The sequence below is a fragment of the Vigna umbellata genome, chromosome 2, assembly GCF_029865625.1.
Source record: "Vigna umbellata cultivar VRB3 chromosome 2, Vumbellata_1.0, whole genome shotgun sequence".
Lineage (NCBI taxonomy): Eukaryota > Viridiplantae > Streptophyta > Magnoliopsida > Fabales > Fabaceae > Vigna > Vigna umbellata.
The window spans coordinates 52058395-52081804 of record NC_142166.1 but is presented as its reverse complement, the minus strand read 5'-3'; the positions used below and the strand labels follow the sequence as shown (position 1 = coordinate 52081804).

Here is a 23410-nt window from a genome sequence, read left to right as displayed (position 1 = left end):
TCATATGTGAACTGAAACAATAATGAAATCTTAAATTTAATGATGAGAATGTCATGAAAGTAGAGGCAGTGACAATGAATACCAAACTTTCCTAGGAAAATGGCACCATCATGTCATATGATAATACCATAAAAAGAAAAGTAAGTTGTTTCAACGATACATTCATATTCATATATCACTATATACATGTTCTCTTAAATTAAGAAGTGTGGTTAAAAAATGCATCTTTTTTTTTGTAAATTAAACGACGAAGTCAGCTGTCAAATTTGTGAGTTTGAAGAAAGTCAAAGTCCTAAATGTGCGGTGAGAGGCACAGGTGGTGAGTGAGGAATGGGAAAAGTGAAAGAGTTAAGCTAAATTAAATGCATGGAGTTTAGCGCATGGAGAAGAAGAAACGAAGACAATGCAATCTGTGAAAATAGCGGAAGCGTTGAACGTCTCGGAAGGTGGGTTAGAAGACAAGGCAAAGAACCTCACTTCAAGCCTCGACAATGGTGATAGCCAACACGAGCAGATTGATTCTGGCACCGCCCTTCAACAATTTCTTGATCGCATACCCATCAGTTCGATACCTGGCATAAAAAACTCACCTGGTACTTTTACATTCGTTGCCTACTTATGTTTTTGTTCAAGAATCAATCCATGTCGTGAACATTACATGATTCAATGCATGTCCTGTCTCTTGTATCCTTAGTTTTGGAACTGAAAGCTGGAGACAGTATAAGGGATGCAATTCGTACGTTGTACGAAAAGGACGTCTTTTCTGCAGCAATTGTTGACATGTTGGACTCCGATGCGGATAACATAATGTTTTCAGATCAGTACATTGGTCTCGTTGATTTTACAAGCATGGTTCTTTGGTGCCTTGAGGTATTACTTGTATTTTTGAGAAACCTTCCATCTGTCATATTCCCACCCAAATGCCACGCCATTCTAATTACACATGGTATTTGAAAGGAATATGAAAAGACCACCGACAATCTCGAATATATCAAGCACTGTGGCTTTTTCTCCGTCCTGGACCATATTCCTCAGATTGGGCAAACCAAGGTTTCCTGCGTTTTCTTTATGCTACCTTCACTTTGTGAATAATCAACTTATACTTCTTGAGTTGAAGAGTTAAATGGAAAAAACAGTCTATAAATTTAATAGCACAACTTCATTTTAGTTTCTAACGGACTCAATTCATTCAATCTTGTTTTTTCTTCTACGAGATCTTGAAGGGAAAATTATTCAAAGCTTTATTCTCTCCTTGCAAAGCATGCCCAAAATTTGTTTGAAAAACTTTTGCCCTGATAGGAGACTGGGAATGGATCTCATTATAAGCAGTCCACTTGAACACATTGTTAATTTTAAGTTACTACTCAATATTACTAGATTAGCGAGTTGGCTATGTCATTCCTCTGGGAACCATTTTTCCCCGTAAACTTGGATGATACGGTGTTTCATGCACTGCTACTTCTCTCTAAGCATCAGGTGCACGTTTTGCCGGTCATACAGCAACGTGAAGATGGACTCATCGGTTTTGTTACGCAGGTATCTGCTGAGTTAAGCACAGGTTTAGAATTATATGGGCCGAAGCACAGATATCTTACTGTAATATGCTGCTGTGCTTTTCTGCTAGAATGCAGTAGTCCAACACCTTCTTCAATCAAGTGAACTAGAGTGGTTTGATAGCATTGCAGACAAGAAGTTGTCAGATTTGCGGTATTCAACTCACATTCCTTGATGTACATACATGATACATCCATTCTCCACTTGCTAAAGTGAATTGGCAATCTTGATTCCTTTCTCTTTGACCCTTTTCTTGTCCTTGCACAGATTTGAAGGCCTAGAAAATCCTAGTTGTGTATTTTCGGACCAAACTGTCGCAGATGCTTTAAAGACGTTCTGGCAAAACCAAACTAGCGCAGTAGCTGTTGTAGATCGACAAACTAAGAAGCTCCTTGGTAATGTGAGGAAAAGTGATGTTCATATTCTTGTAAGGAATAATGACATCTTTAGAAGTAGAACGTAAGTTCAAGACATGTCCTATCTCTCAATATTAATATAACCAATATGACAGAGGTGCCTGTTTATACGCAATGACAGGGTTTTAACTGTGGGGGAATTCATTCACATGGAGACTGACAAAGCAGAAACTAAGCCAAGAATTGAACGTGATCATGGAGCTTTTCTCACGGCAGGAAGTCTTCGGCTGAAAAACAGCTTCATACCCAGAATGGACTTTCCTGTTGCCTGCAAGGAAAATGCAACGCTGAAGCAAATAATGGAGCATACCACAGCGACTAACAGCAGTTTCAGCTTTCTGGTCAATGATAAGGAGCAAGTTACAGGCTTTCTCACATTGAGGGATATAATTCTGCAGTTTGCCCCACCATGTGTTAATTCTACCATTAATGGAGGTGGTTTTTTTGAATTTGCCTTGGAGCAAAGTGGATGTCAAGTGAAAGATGGAACCATGATTCGTAATCACTGATCTGATTTCTGCACACCTATCATTTTGTGTTCTAAATTCATGGCATATTTCATAATTTTGCCGAGTCTTAAGAGACTGTATACAGTTTTCCCGTGAGAAGAATCCGTATCTCTGATAGTCTTTTAATCCATCTTTTGCACGTTTCTTCTTACAAAGAACAGCTGCCATTGCCATTGCCACTGCTATTTTATTTTTTTGCTTTGAATCATTATCTGATAATATGAGGACTTTGAAACGGCCATAGTCTATTGGGCCGCCCGGCAAAGCCCAATTCAAGGAACCTTGCAAGAAAAAGACAATATTAGAACGGAAATAAGCTTCAAGTTTTTGTTTTTATTTTTTAAATTATAGCAATTAATTTAGAGGCAATGGGAAGATAAGCAGATAGCAATCTATTTTATAATTAAACTGAGTTTAAATTGAAAGTGAAAATAATAAATAATTGTTTTTATTAGATGCAGTAGAGAAGGGTAGAGATGGTAAGTAAAAAAGAGTTAGCATTAGAATGAGATGAGAAATAACATACAACAGAAAACAGAACCTTAATTTCCACTTCCAACCTCTTAACATGACATGAGAGACAGAAGAGAAGTTGGTTGACGGAATCAAACATTCAAAGCCACCTTGTAGATCCGCTCAGACAGGTCAGCTTCCATTCTTCTTCATTTCTTCATTTCTCTTTCTCTTTCTTTTCTTTTCTTTTCTTTTCCACCTTCTTAGGGTTTCTTTTCCCCCTCCCAGATCTCCTTTCCCCTTATTTCCTAAACCTTGATAAATAACATTAACAGTGAACGATTGCTTTCGTTTGTTGCGATTCTAAATTTGAAGCGTCAGAATCTGTTGGAATGGAGGGAAGTGGCAGTGGCGGTGGCGCTGCTCCGTCGTCTGCGCCGGTGAAGCAATATCTGCAGGAGTTCTCTAAGCTGTTTCAGTACTATCTGGACAAATCTACCCCCCATTCCGCCTACAGATGGATTGGGACATTGGTCATGGCATCCATCTACGTCTTGCGTATTGTTTACGTGCAGGGGTTTTACGTTGTCTCTTACGGCCTCGGAATCTACCTCCTCAATCTCTTGATTGGTTTTCTCTCACCTTTGGTTGATCCAGAGCTCGATCCCTCCAACTCCCCTTTGCTTCCCACCAAAGGATCCGATGAGTTCAAACCCTTCATTCGCCGCCTCCCTGAGTTTAAGTTCTGGTAACTTTTCAGACACACTCTTTCTAGGTTTTATTTTAAGTTATGCTAATTCAGGATTTCTTTTGTATCCCTGGAATTGAAATTGCATCTTAAACGATAGTTTATAGTCCAGTTTGTAGCTGCCTGAGTTTACCATGTTGCACTTACAAGGAGAGGAAATAGGAAGATGAAGGGAATTAAACTCAGGGTTCTATTTGAAGAGTTTCTCCAAATTTCTGAAAGAGGAATAGGAAGAAAAGATAATGACATAAGTTTCTCTATAATCTAGAATTAACTTCTGTAAAAGTTAAAATTTAGGGCAAATGTATAAGAACTTTTAGGCATTAAATTGTACATAAGTTAATTATAGCTTATGAAAGAATTAATTTAAATTTTCCTTATATTTTTCTCGTCTCGAAGCTTTTATTGAAAAAATTATCTTAGAATTAGCTTATGTAATATGTTACTGTTTGGATAAACTACTTCTCAGTAATCACTTATAGAACAAAAGTTAGCTTATTTGTATCTTAATTTGTAAAAGTTTTCTCGTATTGGTTTATCCAAAATGTAATTTCTAACCAATGCATGAACCGATTTGAGTATGTGGAAAAATTTACTTCATATTTTTTTTTATTGAAAGTGTTAATAGAGAAACATATCCACGAAATAAATCATTAGTTTCTTCTGTATATTAAAATCAGTTTTTGGAATACATTGATGCGTATAAATGAGAAAGTTCTAAAAACTATTTATTGGAGAAACTTGATTCCTTTCATTAATTTCTTTTTCTGTAAGTATTGTCTGGTTGGTTGTCTAACTGGAGTCTAAATTGGAAGTGATTTGGGTGGTGTGAGTTCATTTGTGTCTGCAAGTTCTTTATTTGTTGAAAGTGGTTGTTGTTTTTCATGCGTGTGAATTTGGAATGGGTGTAGGTATTCTTTCACCAAGGCCCTCTGCATAGCGTTTGTGATGACCTTCTTTTCCCCGTTTGATGTTCCTGTCTTTTGGCCTATATTACTCTGTTACTGGTTTGTTCTCTTTGTCCTTACAATGAGGCGCCAAGTTGCACACATGATCAAATACAAATATATCCCATTTAACTTGGGGAAGCAGGTTGGTCTTATTCTTAGATTTCCCTTCCATAGTTTATTTGTACAATTGTTACTGTTTCTTGCGAAACTTTAGTCCAGCACAAGTAAGGTTTGCTTTTATATGTGTTCTTTCTTCCTGAAATATAACACTCCGTTTCTTTTAATATTTGGCAGAAGTATACTGGTAAGAAATCTTCTGCAGGTAGCAGTGGCTCTCGAGCAGACTGAAACTTTGCTCTCACAATGAGGATCTATTATGTTAGGTTTTCTGAACAATCAGGCTAGTTAATCCACCCACCTCCACTTTTTATTTTTTTGAAAGAATTTGTATTTAGGGTATTATGGATGCGTATGCATTATGCAGTGCAGAAAATCTTATTGCCCACTATTTATTATATTACACATGAAGACGTGCTGATTTTGGTACACATGTATTGATTGGATTTCTTGTAAATCTCAGCCTGTATTCTTGAATTTGTGATACTGGAATTTTTCCAATCCTGGTTCTGCATCATAATAATGCAAAAGTTCATCTGTCGCTTTAGGCTTTCTGTCTGCCCCTAAAATATCGTTAAGATTAGATAGGAAGTTGATTTGAACACCATCACCGAAAGTAGAGAGATTGGTGAATAAGTTCAGATTCCACTAATGTGTCTATTAAAGTGCGTCAAAATTTGGGCCCATTGCTTAGGATGTTGTAGATAAGTTGTCTAGACACTGCATTTGATTTGTGATTATGGGACGTTTTGCATTTCCATTTCCTTTTGGATGGAAGAGAAAGACCTTGATAAAGAAAGTCATTCAGGTTTCTTTTCTGAAAATTAGTCATAAGCAGAATTTGCGGACACACTATACTAATGACATGGCCTTACCAACATACATCGGAATGATATTTTATTTATAATTAATTCATTGTTACTATCTTTTAGCCTTTGTTTCAATTAGAGTGAAAAAGAAAAGAAAAGAGAAGCAATGTCAAAGTTGAATTGTTTGGATTAATAAAAACGAATAAAAAGTGAAAATAAATAAATAGAAATAAGTATACAGTTTTTTTCCCACATGGTACTGTTTTTTTTTTCTTTTTTCTTTTCAACTACTTTATATCCTATCCATTTCATTTTAAAAGAGCCATTTTAAATAAGTCATCATCAACTTCCTTCAATAAAATTTTATTACTTCTCTCAAAGTATTTCATCATTTAACTTTAAGTTATTTTATTCATTGAAAATGTCTTTAGTTTTACAGTAAAAAATACAAAAACATTTTAGAAATACTATATTGTTAGAATGAAAAATAATACAAGCAAATATTTAGTAAAATAAAATATAATAGAGTCACAAGAAATTTAACAAAGTTTCATACTTTTCTAAACAAGCTTTAACGTTCGTATGATACTAATTTTAATAAATGGTCAGCATTAAAGTCCTTTTTCACATGATAACGTTTTATGTATTACTCAGCTTGATCAGACACATTTTCAAAGAAGTTTACTCCACAAATTATGTATGTGATAGAATTTAATTAAAACTAAAATAACAGGCTATGGTTATCCAAATAAAGTTCATGACATTGGTTTAAGGTGGGAGATCATAATGTTTTTTAAAGTAAAAGTAAAATTGTATTCATAAAAGTTTGTTGGAATATTAATTGGTAATTTTTAATTAACAAATTATTTATGTTATCTTTACATAAGGGATAACATTTACTTATTACTGTTTATTTTTCAAAATTTAGAATCAATTGGACTCAAACTTTTACTATCTAATAAAGCATTTGACTCTTCTGAAATGAGCAAATTATTTTAAGAAGTAAATAAAAAATTATAAATAATGGAAAAAACAATTCATTAATATTATACACATAGTTCTATATCTTATTATTGATGATTATCTTTTATCTCTTAATCAAGCAATTTGTTTAGTGACATTATTTTGAGTCCGAAATAAATATATAGGAAAATGAATACTTAACTTGTATGTGTCGTAAAGTCTCAATATTAAGTCTCATTTTGTATCTAAAGTTCCCTGTTGTAGTTGGTTTTCTATTTTAACTCTTACGATCGTTGTATAAGTCTTTTTCTCTCTTAATATTTCTGAGTGAGTCTTTGTCAACTTACTTTTGATTCAATAATAATAATATCATATGTTGCATATTAGTTTAGGTCTTATGCATATCTCTCTCTGTCATGTGAGAGGCATATGCTGAAAGAATATTTGAGATTTTTTTCATATAGGTGTGACTTCACCAACCAAGATATGGGAGGTATACGTTGAAAAGTGTATTTTGATTAAAAGATAACAAACCCTTGTTTAAGCATACTTTTGTACCAAATTTAGAAAAACTATTCATAAAAGTTACAACTCTAAGTGCCTGCTAACTAATTTTATAGGTTTCCAAAATAAACAATGCTTATAACTTAGTTTATGGTTGTTTTAGTGATCAAATGTCAAACTATCAAGATTGGAGAAAAAAAATTTCATTCTTCCTAAGTTTAGGCATATTAAACTATTAAAACGGATCTTGATGTAAACATAAAAGTGGTAAATAATTGTATTAATATTAAAAAAAAGGTTTAATTGCTTCCTTTGTCCCCAGTTTGGTTGAATTGTGTCAAATTCATCCTCATTTTTAAAAAAGTTTCATTGTCATCCTCACGTGGTGTAAAAGTTTCATTGTCGTCCTCACGTGGTGTAAAAGTGTCAATTGAATCCAAAGATAGAAAAAATTTGTGTCAAAGTAGTCATTTTTCCTATATATATGTGTCTTCCTTTCATACAATCAAGTACAGATATTCATTTTACCTTATCCAATTTAAGGCTTTTCATAACTCCAGAGAAGTGACATATGAAAGGAAGACACAGAAATATAGGAAAAATGACTACTTTGACACAAATTTTTTCTATGTTTGGATTCAATTGACACTTTTATACCACGTGAGGACGACAATGAAACTTTTTTAAAAATGAGGATGAATTTGACACAATTCAACCAAACTGGGGACAAAGGAAGCAATTAAACCTAAAAAAAAAGAACGAACTTGATATGGTTAATATAATTCTAAATGTCATTCTTATAACTCAAAAATAATAATAATAAATAATATAAAATATATATATATATATATAATACTCAAACTTAAAGAGACGTATATATTCATCACTATTAAGTTCTATCACATAAATGATTAGTTTAATAGATTATATTACGTGTGATTAAGTTTAATAGTACATAAAAATATAGTGAAATGAATAAATTGATGATGTACTTACTCAATCAGAAATTATTATTATTATTATTATTACATTTAAAATGATAAAATAAATATAAGATTCAAATGCAGATAAGTATGAAATATTAAAACTTTTAAAATAAAATAAAAAGATAATATTTATGATAATATAAGCAGAAGTATATAATAAACTGAATTTAATTATTATATCTATTAATTATTGTTATACTTAAACTTATCTTATTTTTTATTAATTTTTACATACTAAAATACTCAAAATCTTATAATTACATACTATTAGAGGGATACACCTTTTCTTATAATCGTTTTTACTCATGTAAATTTTGCAGTGACTCGAGTGTCCGTGGAAGTCCTTACAGATGGACTTCTCTCCATTTTTGACAAGAGTTCGCATATACGTTGACAATAGGTTCCTTCCATCTCCGATCAATCCCACAAAGGATCCCCCAGGATATCCGCAATGTATTGTGCAAGTTCCCCAGGATATAATATATAAGAGCTAAAAATAGTATAAAATAAACCCAGAATAATTTTAGAAGTACAAAAGAAGAAAGAAAAAGGAGAGAAGACCGCTTTTGCTGTGTTTTTGAAAAGAAGGAAGAACTCTCTATTTATAGAGTTAGAGAAGAATAAAATCAATAAAAGACAATAAAAATCATTAAATATTTTACCGTTTGAGCACTTAATAAACTGAATTTAAACGTTATTGATAATTAAAGTTTTGACCGTTGCAATACGACGTTTTCTTTTTCAATAATCTACCATTATTACAACACAAATTCCGATAAAAACACATGTATAATAAAATTGCAACAGTACAACACAACACATGATTCTTGGTACATCATTCTTTTTCGATGACATAGATAGCAACAAATTGATATTATATCATTATATTTGAATAGGCTACCAAGTTTAACCAAGAATATAATATCAACTGAGCTTGCTTGCATATCTCAGACAAGGTTATTAAGATACTCATCCACTGTGGTGTATTTCACATCAGGATATAAAGCTGAAGCTTCCACTCCAAAAGAAGACTCAATTTCAAAGTTAGCATGGTCACCTTTTACGTAAGCAGCGTGGTTAAATGCCAAGAAAATATTCAAGGGTGGTGAAGACTCTGAAAATAAAAATAAAAATAAAAATAAAATAAAATAAAAAAGTTAAGAGTGTTAAATCAACCACGTAGCTAGCATGAACGACGGTTTCTCACTAACCTTGGATCTGCTTTAGTACTTGTTCTTCTGGAACATAGATTCTTTCAAGAGTTTTACCAATCTTCTTCTCCCAAAGCGTAACAAGTTCATTAAACGACAACGTGTTATTCGGAGGTCTAATGTAGAGAATTTTGTTCAAAGTTCTTGGATCATCAACTGAATTGATTGTGTAAGTAGCAACATCCTCTTCCTTATTGAAAACAGCTGTTACAGAAGTAAAAGTTTAAAACAAGGTTTATAAGTAAAATTCTAAGTATAAATGTTGATAAAGTTTACGTTGTTAGTTTGAAACCTTTGGGATTTCCATTTCCTAGGATGATAATTTTGTCTCTAGGAGGAGTTGTAGCTCCAGGTTGCGACAAGGTTGATAGGAAGTGACCATCAAAGAAGTTACATGACACATAAGTGTATGGAATTCCCTCAGCCTCAATAGTTCGACGAATTTTGGCCTTCTTTGCATATGCAATCGTCGCCGGTTCGACTGCATGATTTCGATCCACATCATTTCCAAACTCAGATGGATAGAATTTCTACACAACATCATATTGCTAAATGTTAGAGAAAAATCCATAAAAAATTCCAAAAAATTAAAACTATATATACACCAAAAGAGAAAAAAAAAAGAAAGAAAGAAGCACACCTTAACATTTCCTGCTTCTTTTATTGCAGAAATGATGTTATCTTGATCAGCTAGATGCGAGCGTGCTACGGTAGAAAATACCACATCTACCTGCTTTATTGCATTCAACAAACTTTGGTAATCGTATAAATCTCCCTGCAAGTAATTATAAGATAAAGCAGTATCTTTTATATCAGTCAACTAATAGAAAAGAAAGCATAGCAGACAATGTTTAGTTAACGTACGAAAACAATGTTGACACCAAGGCTTTGGAAGTTGTGAATGAGGGATGATTTTGCAGGGTTGGAGAAAGTCGACTCCCTCACCAAAAGGAAGGTTGGGTGGCCAGCTTTGGCACTGGCCTCCACCAGGAATTTTCCGGTGTAACCAGTGCCTCCGATGAACAGAATCTTGCTCTTGCTGCTATTCCCTGCCATTGCTCAAGTTTCTTTTTGCTTACAATACAAATATAAAGTATTAAGTATTCAGTCCCACATCGATTACTTGTGTCTTTTTCTTTTTTTTGTTTTCTCTATTGGCTATCACAAATGTAGATAAATTATTGTCTTTATTAAACATACTTTTTGTTATTGTTTTTCTTTTGTTTTGCATACTATAAATAGAATTATATTTTAAGATATTTATTTTTTCTTTGATGGCTAAAATAAATATCTTAAATTTTTATGTTACATGGTCTTAATATTGAAACAAATCTGACAATAGGAAAATGACAGACAGTGATGTATGGTGAAAGTTTGTATTTTTCACAATATCTCAGGCTGATATTTACGTGCTAAGAATATCTGAGTAAGACGTCAATTTTTTTTTTGTTAATATTAAAATTATTATATATTTATTGAAAAATCTGAAGTTAAATATCTTAGGTAGGAGAGATAAAATGTGGTGTTAATTAATGGGAAATATGATGACAAATGACAAGTTATGCAATGGTGGAATCTTATAACAATTCATTCCACATAATCAAGATAAAGCCATTCCATCTTAGGATGAAAAAATAACTTCCATGTTTTTACAAAAACAAAAATTCATATGGATTGATTGAATATATAAGGAGTAACATCCGATTATTTAAATTGAATATAAAAATAGTAAGAAACATTATATATATAAATATATATAGATAGATTTTTTCTATATCAGATTTCCAGAGTTCACTGTAGTACCATTCAATATAAGCTCAACAAGTTGTATACCCTTTAAAAAACAGTTCATTCAAAGGAAGATAAAAGTGTTTTTATTTTTAGTAATAAATTTTTTTTTCTAAACCTATATTATTTATTTTTATTTTAAAAATAATAAAAGATAAAGTGAATATAATAATCATAAAGTTGAAGAATTTTTCTCTACAAACACAATATCCAATATCAAAATCAAGTTAAGCTCAAACAAATACTATTTCTTAATAAAAACAAGAAATTATTTTCCTACTAATAAAAATGTCTTATGTGAATATAAATCTACGTATATTTCTTATTTTTTATTTGATATTGTAACATCCCAAAAATACAGCAATAAACTATATAATAGAATAATTACATTTGATAATATTTCATATCAGTCTTACACTATACAAGAACGTACGGTCTCGGCCGAACGGTCTTGCAGAAAGAGTTACTATATTTAAACAATACATAAGTACGAGTCTGACCGAATGGTTTACAAAAGTCAAATATCGAACGGTCATACATACAAAGATGAGAAAGAGGTGAAAGACCGCCTCATTACAAAAACTACTCTACTGACCGAACGTCCTAAGGTTCGGTCTTAACTTCAACTTCTACCAAATTTTCTTCTTCCAGCGTATCTTCCAACAACGCGTCCCCTTCTGCTCACATCCACACGGATGATCATTGCAACGACAAGACGAACGTACAAAACAGACACGACAGGAAACACAGGGTAAGTTTATGTAATTTAATTCATGCTTAAACATACATTTCAAACAATCCAACACACAAGATAACTTTCATCATACGCATCATACAAAGCCTATCACTAGACTGACTGTCCGGACTGTATGAAATCTGTGTAGCTACAGGCGTTCGTGCACCCGGGTGATGTAGTAACTGTGATACACTCAACAGCTGCCACCCGAGGTTAACCCTATCTGTCCAAAGTACCCCTAAGGACTAGGACCTCCTGCCGTTCCCACACATGACCTACACTCCTCTACGTGAAGACGAGTACCCACGGAACATCAGGATGAACAACCAGCTTAGCATGCCCACAGTCATACTTTACCAATTTCAGTATTCAAGCATGAGTCGTTCCTCCCCGGAACGCTCGTCCAAAAACTACAACCTTTCCATATCTCATTATCTTCATTTTTCTTTAATAATCATCTGACTTAATCACTTCGTACAAAGATTCATACGAATTCTAAATAACAAACGTCCAACCCGAACTCATAACGAGACCAAACACGTAGAGCGAAATCGCGAGATCTCAAATTTTGGACTAGATTAAGAACGAGGAGATAACTAGCACAATTATAAATTCCAAGAACCGAATGGAACGAACGTCATTTACAATGCTGAGCCAATTAGATGAATTGACTCTTGAGAAGTTTATCTGAACATCAAAAAGACCAGACCAAAAACGAGTACTCTAGAGTGAAACCAATAAATAAGAATATTTCAGAGCATTCAAAACTAATACTTAGAATAATTCGCATGGAGAAACCGAACACTTCTGAGTACTTAGTTTAATGGAATTTAATATCAAGAATCCAAATGTCAGTCAAAGACTGAACACTATAGTGAACGAACCCTAAAGAGCTTGAACGAATGCTCGTATTAGAAAATTTAGCTTAAGGAGATAGAACGAGTGTCTGGTGTAAGACCAGACACTTGCTTAGGACGAACACCTAGTATAAGACCAGATGCTACTACACTTATAGAAAAGATGTTTGATAATTATACTAAGATACTATTGGAGTTGTATTTAAGAATAACTAAAATATACAATTTCATATATATATATATATATATATATATATATATATATATATATATATATATATATATATATATATATATATATATATACACACTTAAATTTATATCAGGATATCAAGACAGAACTATGCTTGGCCGAACGCTCAAGAACAGTATTTCGAAGTGTAGACGCTTGTCATCAACTCGGATTCTTTCTAAATGAAAGAACCCACTACAAATCCAAATTCACTAGAAAACCGAACGGTCAAGGACCGTTCAGTAACGTACGTACACTTTCTTAGTGGAATTTCTTACCAGAATCATTATTATTCAAATTCAGTTCTTAACATATAGTTTCACACCTTTATACCTTCATACCATAATCAATTTTTTTCATATCTCATACCATCCAATCATAGAAATTTCATACATTTCATGCATCATAACATAGCACAATCATTTTTCATATCCAATCAAATCAACGAACGTTCATGCAACACATAGTCATATAAATTAAATTAATAAGCTTCCCTTACCTCTGAGCGTGAACGTACGTCCTAGAGACAGAATTTCGGTTCGCCTGACTACAATCCCTTCTACCCTTACGTTCAACAATCCTTCAAACTAAATCAAATAACATAAAACCCACATTGTCTCAGACAAGACGAAACTATGCAATCAGAATTTGGTGTGCATGTACCAGATAACGAACGGTTAACGAGAAGAAAACTTACCAGTTCAGAACCCGAAACCGTTCGGTTCAATCTGAAGCTCTGGACGCCGGAAGTGCTTCTACGGTGCCTCAACGGTGATCGGAGAAGAGAAAGGGTGAGTTTTGGTAGAGAGAAGGGAGAGCTTTTAGAGAGAAGGAGGAGAATTTGAGAAAATCAGATTTTGGAGAAGAAGATGCATGCAGAGAGTGTGACGCGATTTTCAGAAAAATCAGTTTTGTTAAAACCGAACGTCCGCTCCTTTGCTGACACCTGCATTCCACTATCTGATTTCTGATCATCGTTGCTTGACACCTGACGTCCGTCATCTGAGTGTCGAGCCTCCCTCTTGACACGTGAATTCTACTAAAACGATACGTGCGTGAATTTTACTGGTTCTGACAGTTATAGAATTTATGTTTGTATTTTAATAATATATAATATATTTAGGAGTTAATTGTGCTCCGTTTGAAAATTTAAAACTATACACCGAGGAAAAAGAAGAAGAAAGAAGTATACCTAAACATTTTCAGCTTCTTTTATTGCAGAAATGATGTTATCTTGCCCGCTAGCTGGAATTGGCCTACGGTAGAGATCACCACCTCCACTTGCTTTATGGCATTCACCAAACTTTGGTGATCTGAATATAATAAATATAACGTCAAACTCTTCATAATTAATCGTCTAGTAGGAAAACAAAAACCATGGAAAAATGATTAAGGATTTATGCAATTAACTTACCTTAACAACATTGACACCGAGGCCTTTGAATTTGTCAATAAGATAGGATTTTGCAGGGTTTGAAAGTCTGGATTCCCTCGCCAAAAGAAAAGGTTCGCTTCCACGATGAACTTTCCTATGTAACCAGTGCTTCCGATCAATAGAATTCTGCTTCCCTGCCATTGCTCAGATTCCTCTTCTTACAACAAAAACTGACTCCCACATCGATTTCACGTGGACACATGCATTTCCAGACATAACAAGGTAGTTGGAAGGGAAGAGGCTTGACTGTAATTTTTCCTTTCCGATCCTAAAATATTGTTAAATGTTTGTTTTATGAGAATGATATTTCGATGAACTGTGTTTGATTCGTCAAAGGCGTCTATTAAGCGTTTTCTAAGATAAGATGAAATTTATCATTTACACGACTCTTTTCCAAGTGCTGCTTGGAAAAGTAAATGTAATGTGTGGGCCACATCACATCACTCATTGTTTCAAAAGTAAGATTCATTCTAATCATAAATACATGATAATAATTTATAGTAATGTTAAATTTAGCTATAATTATTTTTTAAAATCATGAATACATGTGATGTTTAACAAAAGAAAGAGAGAAGAAACTGTTTTAAAAAAATTAATTAATTAGCATCTAAAATAGGCCGAGAAGATTTGGGGAAGTGGTTTGAGAGAATGGAGACAGTAATGGAAGATGAAGAATACAACTACAGAGAAGTGAAACTTCCGTCTTTGATTCCGGTGGCGCCGGAGCCGGAGTTGGAGAGGGAAACAGGGGAAAGGAGAAGAGGAAGGGACGTAATCATAGCCATAGATCACGGCCCCAACACCAAACACGCTTTCGATTGGACTCTCGTTCACTTTTGTAGGCTGGCTGATACTATCCATCTCGTTCACGCCGTTCCCGGTTTCTTCCTTTGCTTTTTCATTTGTTTTTCCGTTTTCATCTGGAAACGAATTATCATTGTTTTTTTTTTTAATTTTTTTGCAGATTTGAAGAACCAAATTCTCTATGACACAAGCCAGGGGCTGATGGAGAAATTGGCTGTCGAGGCTTTTCAAGTAGCAATGGTTTGCATCTCTTCTTCTTTCATCAAGACTGTGATTTGAACCATGCGTTAGTTATACAAAATAATTGTTGATGTTGTTAATTGCAAAACAAATTGGAGGTTGGCCAAAGTGTTGCTAAGAATCATCTTGAGTCATATTCAAGGTTTTAAAATTTTTTGGTGATGTCTTCCTGCAATTTCATGCAATCTCAAGTTTTGGAACGATACCGGAATCCAACCACTGTTTAAAATCTTAGTCTGAATTTGGGTTATAACTTTGTACCAATTAGATCCCAAACTTGGAAGTAATGTTTTTCCGAAGGATGATTTTCATTCCAAGGTATGGCTGTTGAACCGCGGCCATTGACATCCATTTTCTAAGAAATTGAACATGGTTCAAATTTGATCTTTTCGGCCGGTGAGATGTTTCTCCTGGTATGTAGTATTAATTATTTCCAGCATTTTTTAGCTGAAAACAACGAAATCCATTTTTGTGAATGCAATTTTTTGATTGATATCAATAGATGATAAAGTTTTATCAAAGTAAAAACCGTCTTCCTGTGCTTATTCCTAATTGATATGATATAAAATTCAGGTGAAAACAGTAGCTAGGGTTGTGGAAGGGGATCCAGGAAAAGTAATTTGCCAGGAAGCAGAGAGGATCAAACCTGCAGCTGTAGTTTTGGGAAGCAGAGGCAGAGGCTTCATTCAAAGGTTTGATTTCATTCAAACCTGCAGCATTTATCATGCATTGATCATTGAACTGAAGCATCTCGTGATTTTCTTCAGTGTGCTACAAGGAAGTGTTGGAGTGTACTGCTTGCACCACTGTAAAGCAGCACCTGTTGTGATTGTTCCTGGAAAAGGTGTGCCTTCGTTACCTTACTCATTCTTTTCAACATTTTCTTACAGCTGATTTTTTAAGCACTTTCGTTTTTTGATCCACAGATGCTGGAGACGAGTCAATAGTCTAGTTAGTCACTGCTGGAATTTTGGTGTAAAATACTGTGTTATGTATATCGCCTTTCGTTTTACCATGTATCTAACATCAGTGTGGAGATCAAGAAAAGAAAAAAAAAAGAATCACATGCTGTGGTTTGTTACATCTTTTCTGGAAAGTTGCCATTAATTAGTTGCTTATGTTTTCATATTTGAAAATCTTTACCTGTAACTTAATGTAACAAATAAAGAATTTATTGTTAGCTGTTTATTGGTTTTTAAATTGAACAGCCATTCTCGGTAATTAAGCTCTTTAAAATCGTGAATAATTGGTACAAAAAGACTCATGCGATCTTGATTACAACCTTTTGTGTTTTAAGTGTGTAGTGTGACGAATATATATTGGGTTAAAATGTAGCCAAAGTTCCTTCTTAAAATTTCCTTTTCAGAAATTGTAATTTATTCAGAAGTTTTCATTTAGATGGTACGGAGAAAAACATTTACCAGCAGTCCTAAATTACTAGGTTAGGTGAATATATTGTTGGTGATCTTTAAATTCAAAAAGTACTAATCTAAGGTTACCCTATATGTTCAAGGTTCTTAGTTATAATTGTGCTGCTCTTTTCTGCAGTGGTTCAATGAGACCGAGAAGGAGAAACAACGGCCGCTGAAGCGATGGTTTTGATGTTGGAGGTGTATTTAACAATTTCTTATTCTTATCAGTTGAAAGCCCAAACAAATTGGGCTCACAATACCATAAAATGAAAGCCTGTTTTCGTAAAGTCTATTTAAGGAGCATTGTATTTGTAGTTTACTTTTGTCTTATGAGTTTCACAAAAGAAATTCTATCATATAGGACGAATGATTCATATATAGGAAAATTTTGATAATATAATATTCATAAAATATTTAATTACAGTGGAGACATGTAAATTTATTTTTAAAAACTTACAAAATAAAAAAGTTAATGGGAAAATTCCGAGCAAAAGAACATGTGATTTGAAACAAATAAATTGGAAGTTTGGTGTAGAAAGGTTTGTAAAGAGATAAAATGAATGCTCTGATTTATTAATTTAGACGTGAATTATTGTCTCGTTTTTAGTTTTTTATTTTACCTATTTTGGTATCTATATTATACGTTAAGGAAAAGGTTAAATTATTTTTTTCTTTTAATTTTTGTCAATCCGATTTATTAAGTAAAACGAATAAATTTAAAATATTATATATATATATATATATATAATTTTGTTACGAATTCAATCATATTATATCGTTTAAATAAATTAAAAATGAGTGCTAGTTTAAAATAATTTAAGAAAACAAGTCAATATATATGCAAATAATGTTCAAATAAAATTAAGCATGGTTTCATTCAACGAAGGCTACCTCACGTGACATGCTCAGTAGCATAGCAGCCGTACCTACATTAAATAATTAATGCTTGCACCTGCTCACCTCACTCACAATCATATTTAAAGTAAAAATAAAAACAAAAACTATTTTCTTTATAGTAAGAATTTTTCTAAAAGTTTATAATATCTCACTGTACGCTTAACAAACTGAATCCTGACAAAATAAAACTAGCGGAGGGTAAAGAATTTTTGAAATAAACAACTTAAGTAATTTTTAATACAAAACTTTAAAATTTAATATTTATGAATTTTTCTGTGTGATTTTTAGTTTGCATTTGAAATTTTAATATTCTTCGTTTTACTTAGCTTTTATTACAAATTTCTGGCATCACAACATAACTTGAAAAGGTATTTTGGAGAGGGAATCTTTGTGGGTTTTGCTTAGTCTAAATAAGAATAAAAGTGGAGAAGGAGCCCCCATGTGAGTGAAAGGGCAGAGAGTGAGACATAAGAAGAGAAACAGTGAAGAGGGGCCACTGAAAGCAAATTCCTATATCATCTCTCCCTATCCGCAGGAACAAAGAATCAACAATATCTTTGCTATGAATGAGACAGCTCCACCATTGTCACCTCCCTCCAAGATAAATAACAAACCACTCCCCAATGCAACCAAACATTCAAAACTTCCTTTCATGCAAATTAACATAACACATTATTTATGTCTCTTCATTACTTCCACACCTACATCAACAAACTTACTAATCAGATTTTCATTTCTCATTATATTACATGACTACAGCCAGTATGAACCGAGCGATTCACATTCAGCAGCGAAACAATCAATAAACTGATTGATTGAATCATAAAAAAGATTAATCCTAAAACAGAGGTTATTGGTGCATAGATCCTAATTTAGTCCGTCCTAATTAGAAACCTATCACCAAACATGAATTGTTAAATTGTTTAAACAAACATGGATTTTCAGAACATTAAAGATCAAACTGTGATCTAAACTTGAAATCAGAAGATAATTTGGCCAAGAAGACTTAACCTCCGACTCCACAGACCAAAACACTGAAAAATGATAAATTTGATTGAGATTTGGGTTTTGGTTTCCATGAGAAAGAAACTGAAATGAAGAAATGGTAACATATCTTCTCCTTTTCGCGGGAGTGTCCTTTGTCAATACTGTTCTAAACATGAGAAAACTGGGGTGACCATGCATCCTTTCAACCATGGACACGTGATTAGAAAACGGGCTTTTTGGTTGAAATGAATGACAATTGTTTGGAGTAGTTGAGAGACAAAAGACCACTGCAATAAATTTAAGAGATGCAAATGTCTGCTCATCACCCTCTTCTCCACCCCATATTTAGACCTTTGTATTCATCATTCTGTGGCCTTCCTATCACTGTCCCAATCAAGAGGCCCTTATTCTGTCCCCAAAGGCCAAACCCTTCTTTCTTCTCTGTTTTCATTCTCTTTCACCTAACCAAAGTAACTCTTAATGCAGTCATACAGAGAAAGCTATGTTCGGTTAATTAATATAACTCGATTAAACAAATTTTTTAACTAGCACTGATTTTCGCTTTACCAAAACTTCTGAATGGAGGGAGGGTGACCGATGAGAAATGCAGATTAAAATCCTTATGCAAACTGATTAGATTTTTGGTCCCGGATTAGCCTGCGGCTGATCGTTATCGACCTTTACTTTTTTTCTTTTGTTTGTTTTGTTCACTGGTCTATATCGTGATTTGAACGTGCAGACGGTGACTGAAGTTAACAGGTACTAATAAATTTTATTTATATTATGGAGCAGTTACAAACAATTGATATATGCTATGTACTTGAAAAGAAAACAAAAAGAATCTTGATAAGTTGCAGAAGAAATAGAAGCTCTAGTCTACATCTCCATCTTTAGATGATTGCCAGCTTCAACCAGTCCTGCAGAGATGTCAAGCAAGCAACTTTTTCAGAATTTATATTGAATGCTCTGGTATAACTACTTCCAAAGAGTGTAAATATTTCAAGTGGTCTAAAAAAGAAAGATTGTGAAATGACAAGGAGAGACAGGTCCAATTTGCAATCCCCTAGGCTAAGATGTCATCAAGAAAACGATTGATCCTGGTCCTGCCCTATTCATCCAACTTGCCCAATAACAACTTCATTGCCAAAAGGGAACCTTGCTTCATCTTCAATATTATGCATTTTATTTCACTAATTATGACTAAGTCTCTAAACAACCTAGTCTCTTTTCCTTTTGTCATGTGATTAATGTCTTATCCTTCTCAGCGAGTTAAAAATAGACTGAGAAAAGAAGAAGAAAACTGCATGATTAAACAGATCAGTTTTAAGAAAACATATCTTTATTTTGATTAATCAAAAAGGTCTAATCGTTTATGTGCTGTTATCAACATCAGTGGGGCTTAACGTCTCTATCACGTATTAAAATCCACTCTGTTTACCTTTCTACTTTCTGCTTTTAAGATAGAAGGCTAAGGAAAAATTGATCCCACACGGCACAAAATTTTAGTTACCTGAAGACAAATGTGAAGGGAAAGATGTGGCTCGCACTTGATCAAAATCCAAATTGAAAACGTTTTGGAAATCACCTTCCCATGCTGAGGAGGGAAGCAATTGCTGCAGGATAAGAAAAATGAGATCAGATTGAGCAATATAACAAGAAGGAATAGGAAAAGAGAGGTGAAACCTACTGTGAAAGAGGATGAGTGAAGATATGTTTCAGGCACTGATGATAAATGGGCACTTATAGTTCTTTTTAGGCCCATGTAGGGAGGGTTAATCACCGTGTCTAATCCTCCATACGAAACCATTTCTTGTGGTGAATTGAATTGAACATAGCCAGAGTTCGTCAAATCCGATGACATTCCAATGTTTGGAAAATTCGCAGCACAAGGAAACACCTATAGGATCAGATCAAATATTTCAGAATCAGAAAATACAACCAAGACATAAGAAAAACTGTGACCGCATAATATTCCTTACCTCTTTTTCAAACAGATCATCAATACTGAGGTCAAGCCTTGGGTTCACAGCAGCTAATTTCATTGACAGAAACTGCATACGATGATCACATAATATACACAGTAAGTTTTTACTATCCACGCAAAATGAAGTGGGGTCCACATGAATTTCGGATAGATCAGTGTGAAAGGTAAAGAGGAAATGCACCCCTAACTCTTACCTCAACCTGTCGTTGAAGAGACTGAACATAGTTGATGATTTCATCAAGCATTCCAGCTTTTCCCGTGATTTTGTTGCAACCAGGTACTAAATCTTGCAAGTACTTCATTCTCTCGCTAATCTTTTCCCTTCTAACCTGAGTAAAAAGTTGAGACAGAAAGCCTGCTTTAAAATCCAAGAACCAAAATCCAGACAGAGAAACAAACCGAACATTAACGTAGAAAATAAAATGTTAACGAGTGCTCACTCTTTCAGCTAAGCTATGGCTATCGGTGGCTTGGCCGCGACGTGCGCGGACGTGAATGTAATCGGGCTTTTGGTTTTGAATCTCGGAGGCTTTGGAATTCTGCTTCGAATTTGAAGTATCTGCGCAAGTTTCTCTTTTGTTGCTATCAGTGTTCGCGTTACTGTTGGGGCTCCCTGTGATTTTGGATTGTTCATCGTCGGCACCCAGTTTGATCCTCTTGTCTTTCGTATCATTTTCTGTAACAAACTAAACAAAAACTCCAACCGTCAGTTTAACACAACGACACTCACAGAATGCACAACACGTTCTCTTCTCTCTTCTCTGTTCACACACCTTAGCATTGTGAAGCTTCTCGGGTTTCCTTTTCTTGGAACTCTCTTTCTCAATCGAGGAGCCAGTGGGCCTGGGCTCCACCAAAGCAGGTGGACAACTAAAAGTCCTTGAAATCGAAGAACTTTCATCAAACCCATGAACAGATGGCTTATTCATGGAGCGAGGCCGGGCCCGAGCCTGAGCCACCACTTCACCAAGCGCACAACCGGAATCAGCAGGCAGCACGAAGGAATCTTGAGAAGAAGAAGAGAAAACAGCGTCGAACGCAGAAAAGCACCCATGCTCTTCTTGCCACTTCATCCTCGCCCTCTGTCTTTCCCACACTGTCATGTCCCCAGCCAGATTCCCCGACGTGTTCTCACAGTGCAACATTTTCGCTTTTTTTTACGTTAATTAAGATTACAAAATAAGTAACAGTTATAGGTTGTTGTTGTTGTCGTCGTCGAATCGAAACAGAGGATTTTGCAGAGAGCGCGTGGAGAAACGGCAACACTTTATAGCAAAGCAAAGTAGGGTCCCACAGGAAGTTCTTGCGAAGCGAAGGAGAAATAGGAGAAGTGAAAATGTTGTTATGTTAGGGTTGGAGTGGAAAAGGAATGGGATATATATAAAGTGGTGGAATAATATAAAAAAATAAAAAAAAAGTGAGTGTGAATTAATTGAAGAGAGACAAGGAGAGGATTAGATTAGATGTTGAGAAAGAGAAAGAGAGAGAGAGAGCTGTGGGCATTGGACCCTATTGACATGACTGCCACGTGGGCATGTCTCATCCCTTCCACTCCCTCATACCCTACTGCTTAACACTAATCAACTATGCTTAACGCTAATCACCTACGCTTACTTCATCCATACCAAAAAAACACATAATTACATCTCTCTTTCATTCCCATCTTTCTTAATTCATCACAAAACTTGCAAGCTCCCTGTTCGAAAGTACAAAACGCAGACACTCCTGTTAGTCCGTTCCAAAAATAGAAAACCCCGTTGAAATCAAAGTTCATCTGAATCGAAGCTTGTTATCTAAGCCCCCTAGAGCTGCCCCAGCTACGGGACCACTTCAAAATCCGTTTTGCTGTGGATGCAGTTGTTGCATGGTAAGTGAGCGAGATAGTATTGTTGGAAGTCCCACATCGACTAGAGATAAGGCCAATTTATAATATATAAGTGAGGTGCAAACCTCACCTTACAAGCCGGTTTTGTGGGGTTGAGTTAGGCTTAAAACTCACTTCTAACATGGTATCAGAGCACGCACGAGATGTCCTTACAAGCCGGTTTTGTGGTTTTGAAAACCCACTTTCTAATAAAGTATGATTATGGTTTTGGAAAACAAGAGTGTGAGACATCTGGTTGCCACAACACGAGGCCCACGTCTAAACTACTTGAAATCAAAGACTCACTGGTCTAGATCATGCTTTGCTTGCACATTTCCACCTTCGTTTTTGCTTAATGCCCCTTGCATTTTCTTCATTTTCAACTTAATCCTCTATTTTAAGAGACGCACTGAGCAATCATTATGTATATCAAAGTAATAACTGGTAAATTTCATCGACATTTGTGGTTTGCCTGTACCCAAAAAAGGCATGCGTGATTTCAGCCAACAACACCTTTGAGTTGGATCGCGCTTATTTTAGATTTTGTAAATCACTTTTATGATTTTTTTTTATTTGGGGGAAATTTTAAAATATTCTCCATTACAAAACGTGACACGATTTTCAATAAGACAGACATTTACTTCAATATTTTTCCGATAAATACTGATAAATGACCAAAATAAAAATATATAGAATCAGTTTATTATTCGTAATGGTCTGCTGAAAAAAAAATTAACTATAAATTTAAATTTTACATATCAGATTTTATCTTATTGCCACTTCCATATCCTTCACACGATACATCTCAAAGAATGAGTAATGCCTTATAATTTAATCTTACCATAATTTTTTTTTAGAATATTAATCTTCGGTTAGTATTAGAAATTGAATTTGGATCAAAGGAAATGGTATTTTCCTTTATATATTTTAATCTTATCAAATTATTAGTCAATG

The 23410-nt window shown here is 34.3% G+C and overlaps 5 protein-coding genes across 10 annotated transcripts; 3 read left to right on the top strand and 2 right to left on the bottom strand.

The window, feature by feature from the left end:
• Positions 1-90: 90 nt before the first annotated feature.
• LOC124820085 (SNF1-related protein kinase regulatory subunit gamma-1-like) lies at positions 91-2825 on the top strand. The gene is made up of 7 exons (XM_047291715.2): positions 91-593; positions 695-870; positions 958-1050; positions 1378-1536; positions 1625-1707; positions 1822-2013; positions 2092-2825. The coding sequence occupies exons 1-7, from the start codon at positions 404-406 to the stop codon at positions 2477-2479; spliced, it is 1281 nt and encodes a 426-aa protein (XP_047147671.2). The 5' UTR covers positions 91-403; the 3' UTR covers positions 2480-2825.
• Positions 2826-2977: 152 nt separating this feature from the next.
• Positions 2978-5288, top strand: LOC124820088 (protein RER1B-like). 3 transcript variants are annotated; one of them, XM_047291718.2, is made up of 4 exons: positions 2978-3123; positions 3308-3680; positions 4592-4772; positions 4925-5288. In XM_047291718.2, exons 2-4 carry the CDS (start codon positions 3325-3327, stop codon positions 4976-4978), a joined length of 591 nt encoding a protein of 196 aa, XP_047147674.1. In that variant the 5' UTR covers positions 2978-3123; positions 3308-3324; the 3' UTR covers positions 4979-5288. The 3 variants fall into 3 exon arrangements, with proteins under 3 accessions (XP_047147674.1, XP_047147675.1, XP_047147676.1); XM_047291719.2 differs by having other exon boundaries at positions 2982-3123; positions 3268-3680; XM_047291720.2 differs by having other exon boundaries at positions 2986-3123; positions 3314-3680.
• A 3491-nt stretch (positions 5289-8779) lies between these two features.
• On the bottom strand, positions 8780-10340 carry LOC124820087 (phenylcoumaran benzylic ether reductase Pyrc5-like). Of its 2 annotated transcripts, none has more exons than XM_088107463.1 (5): positions 10085-10340; positions 9861-9950; positions 9513-9750; positions 9221-9424; positions 8780-9123 (listed from the first exon to the last, which is right to left on the bottom strand). In XM_088107463.1, the coding sequence occupies exons 1-5, from the start codon at positions 10274-10276 to the stop codon at positions 8957-8959; spliced, it is 891 nt and encodes a 296-aa protein (XP_087963589.1). In that variant the 5' UTR covers positions 10277-10340; the 3' UTR covers positions 8780-8956. The 2 variants fall into 2 exon arrangements, with proteins under 2 accessions (XP_087963589.1, XP_047147673.1); XM_047291717.2 differs by having other exon boundaries at positions 9861-9995; positions 10085-10331.
• Positions 10341-14734: 4394 nt separating this feature from the next.
• Positions 14735-17043, top strand: LOC148204306 (universal stress protein PHOS32-like). 3 transcript variants are annotated; one of them, XR_015784468.1, is made up of 6 exons: positions 14749-15148; positions 15233-15312; positions 15886-16004; positions 16080-16156; positions 16239-16385; positions 16861-17043. XR_015784468.1 is itself a non-coding variant. In XM_088107465.1 (5 exons), exons 1-5 carry the CDS (start codon positions 14917-14919, stop codon positions 16869-16871), a joined length of 519 nt encoding a protein of 172 aa, XP_087963591.1. In that variant the 5' UTR covers positions 14735-14916; the 3' UTR covers positions 16872-17043. The 3 variants fall into 3 exon arrangements, 2 of the variants coding, with proteins under 2 accessions (XP_087963591.1, XP_087963590.1); XM_088107465.1 differs by lacking the exon at positions 16239-16385 and having other exon boundaries at positions 14735-15148; XM_088107464.1 differs by lacking the exon at positions 16861-17043 and having other exon boundaries at positions 14750-15148; positions 16239-16498.
• Positions 17044-19355: 2312 nt separating this feature from the next.
• Positions 19356-22090, bottom strand: LOC124848528 (transcription factor bHLH63-like). Its single transcript, XM_088107462.1, has 7 exons — positions 21366-22090; positions 21033-21278; positions 20787-20921; positions 20588-20659; positions 20296-20505; positions 20119-20221; positions 19356-19525 (listed from the first exon to the last, which is right to left on the bottom strand). Exons 1-7 carry the CDS (start codon positions 21735-21737, stop codon positions 19485-19487), a joined length of 1179 nt encoding a protein of 392 aa, XP_087963588.1. The 5' UTR covers positions 21738-22090; the 3' UTR covers positions 19356-19484.
• Positions 22091-23410: the final 1320 nt, after the last annotated feature.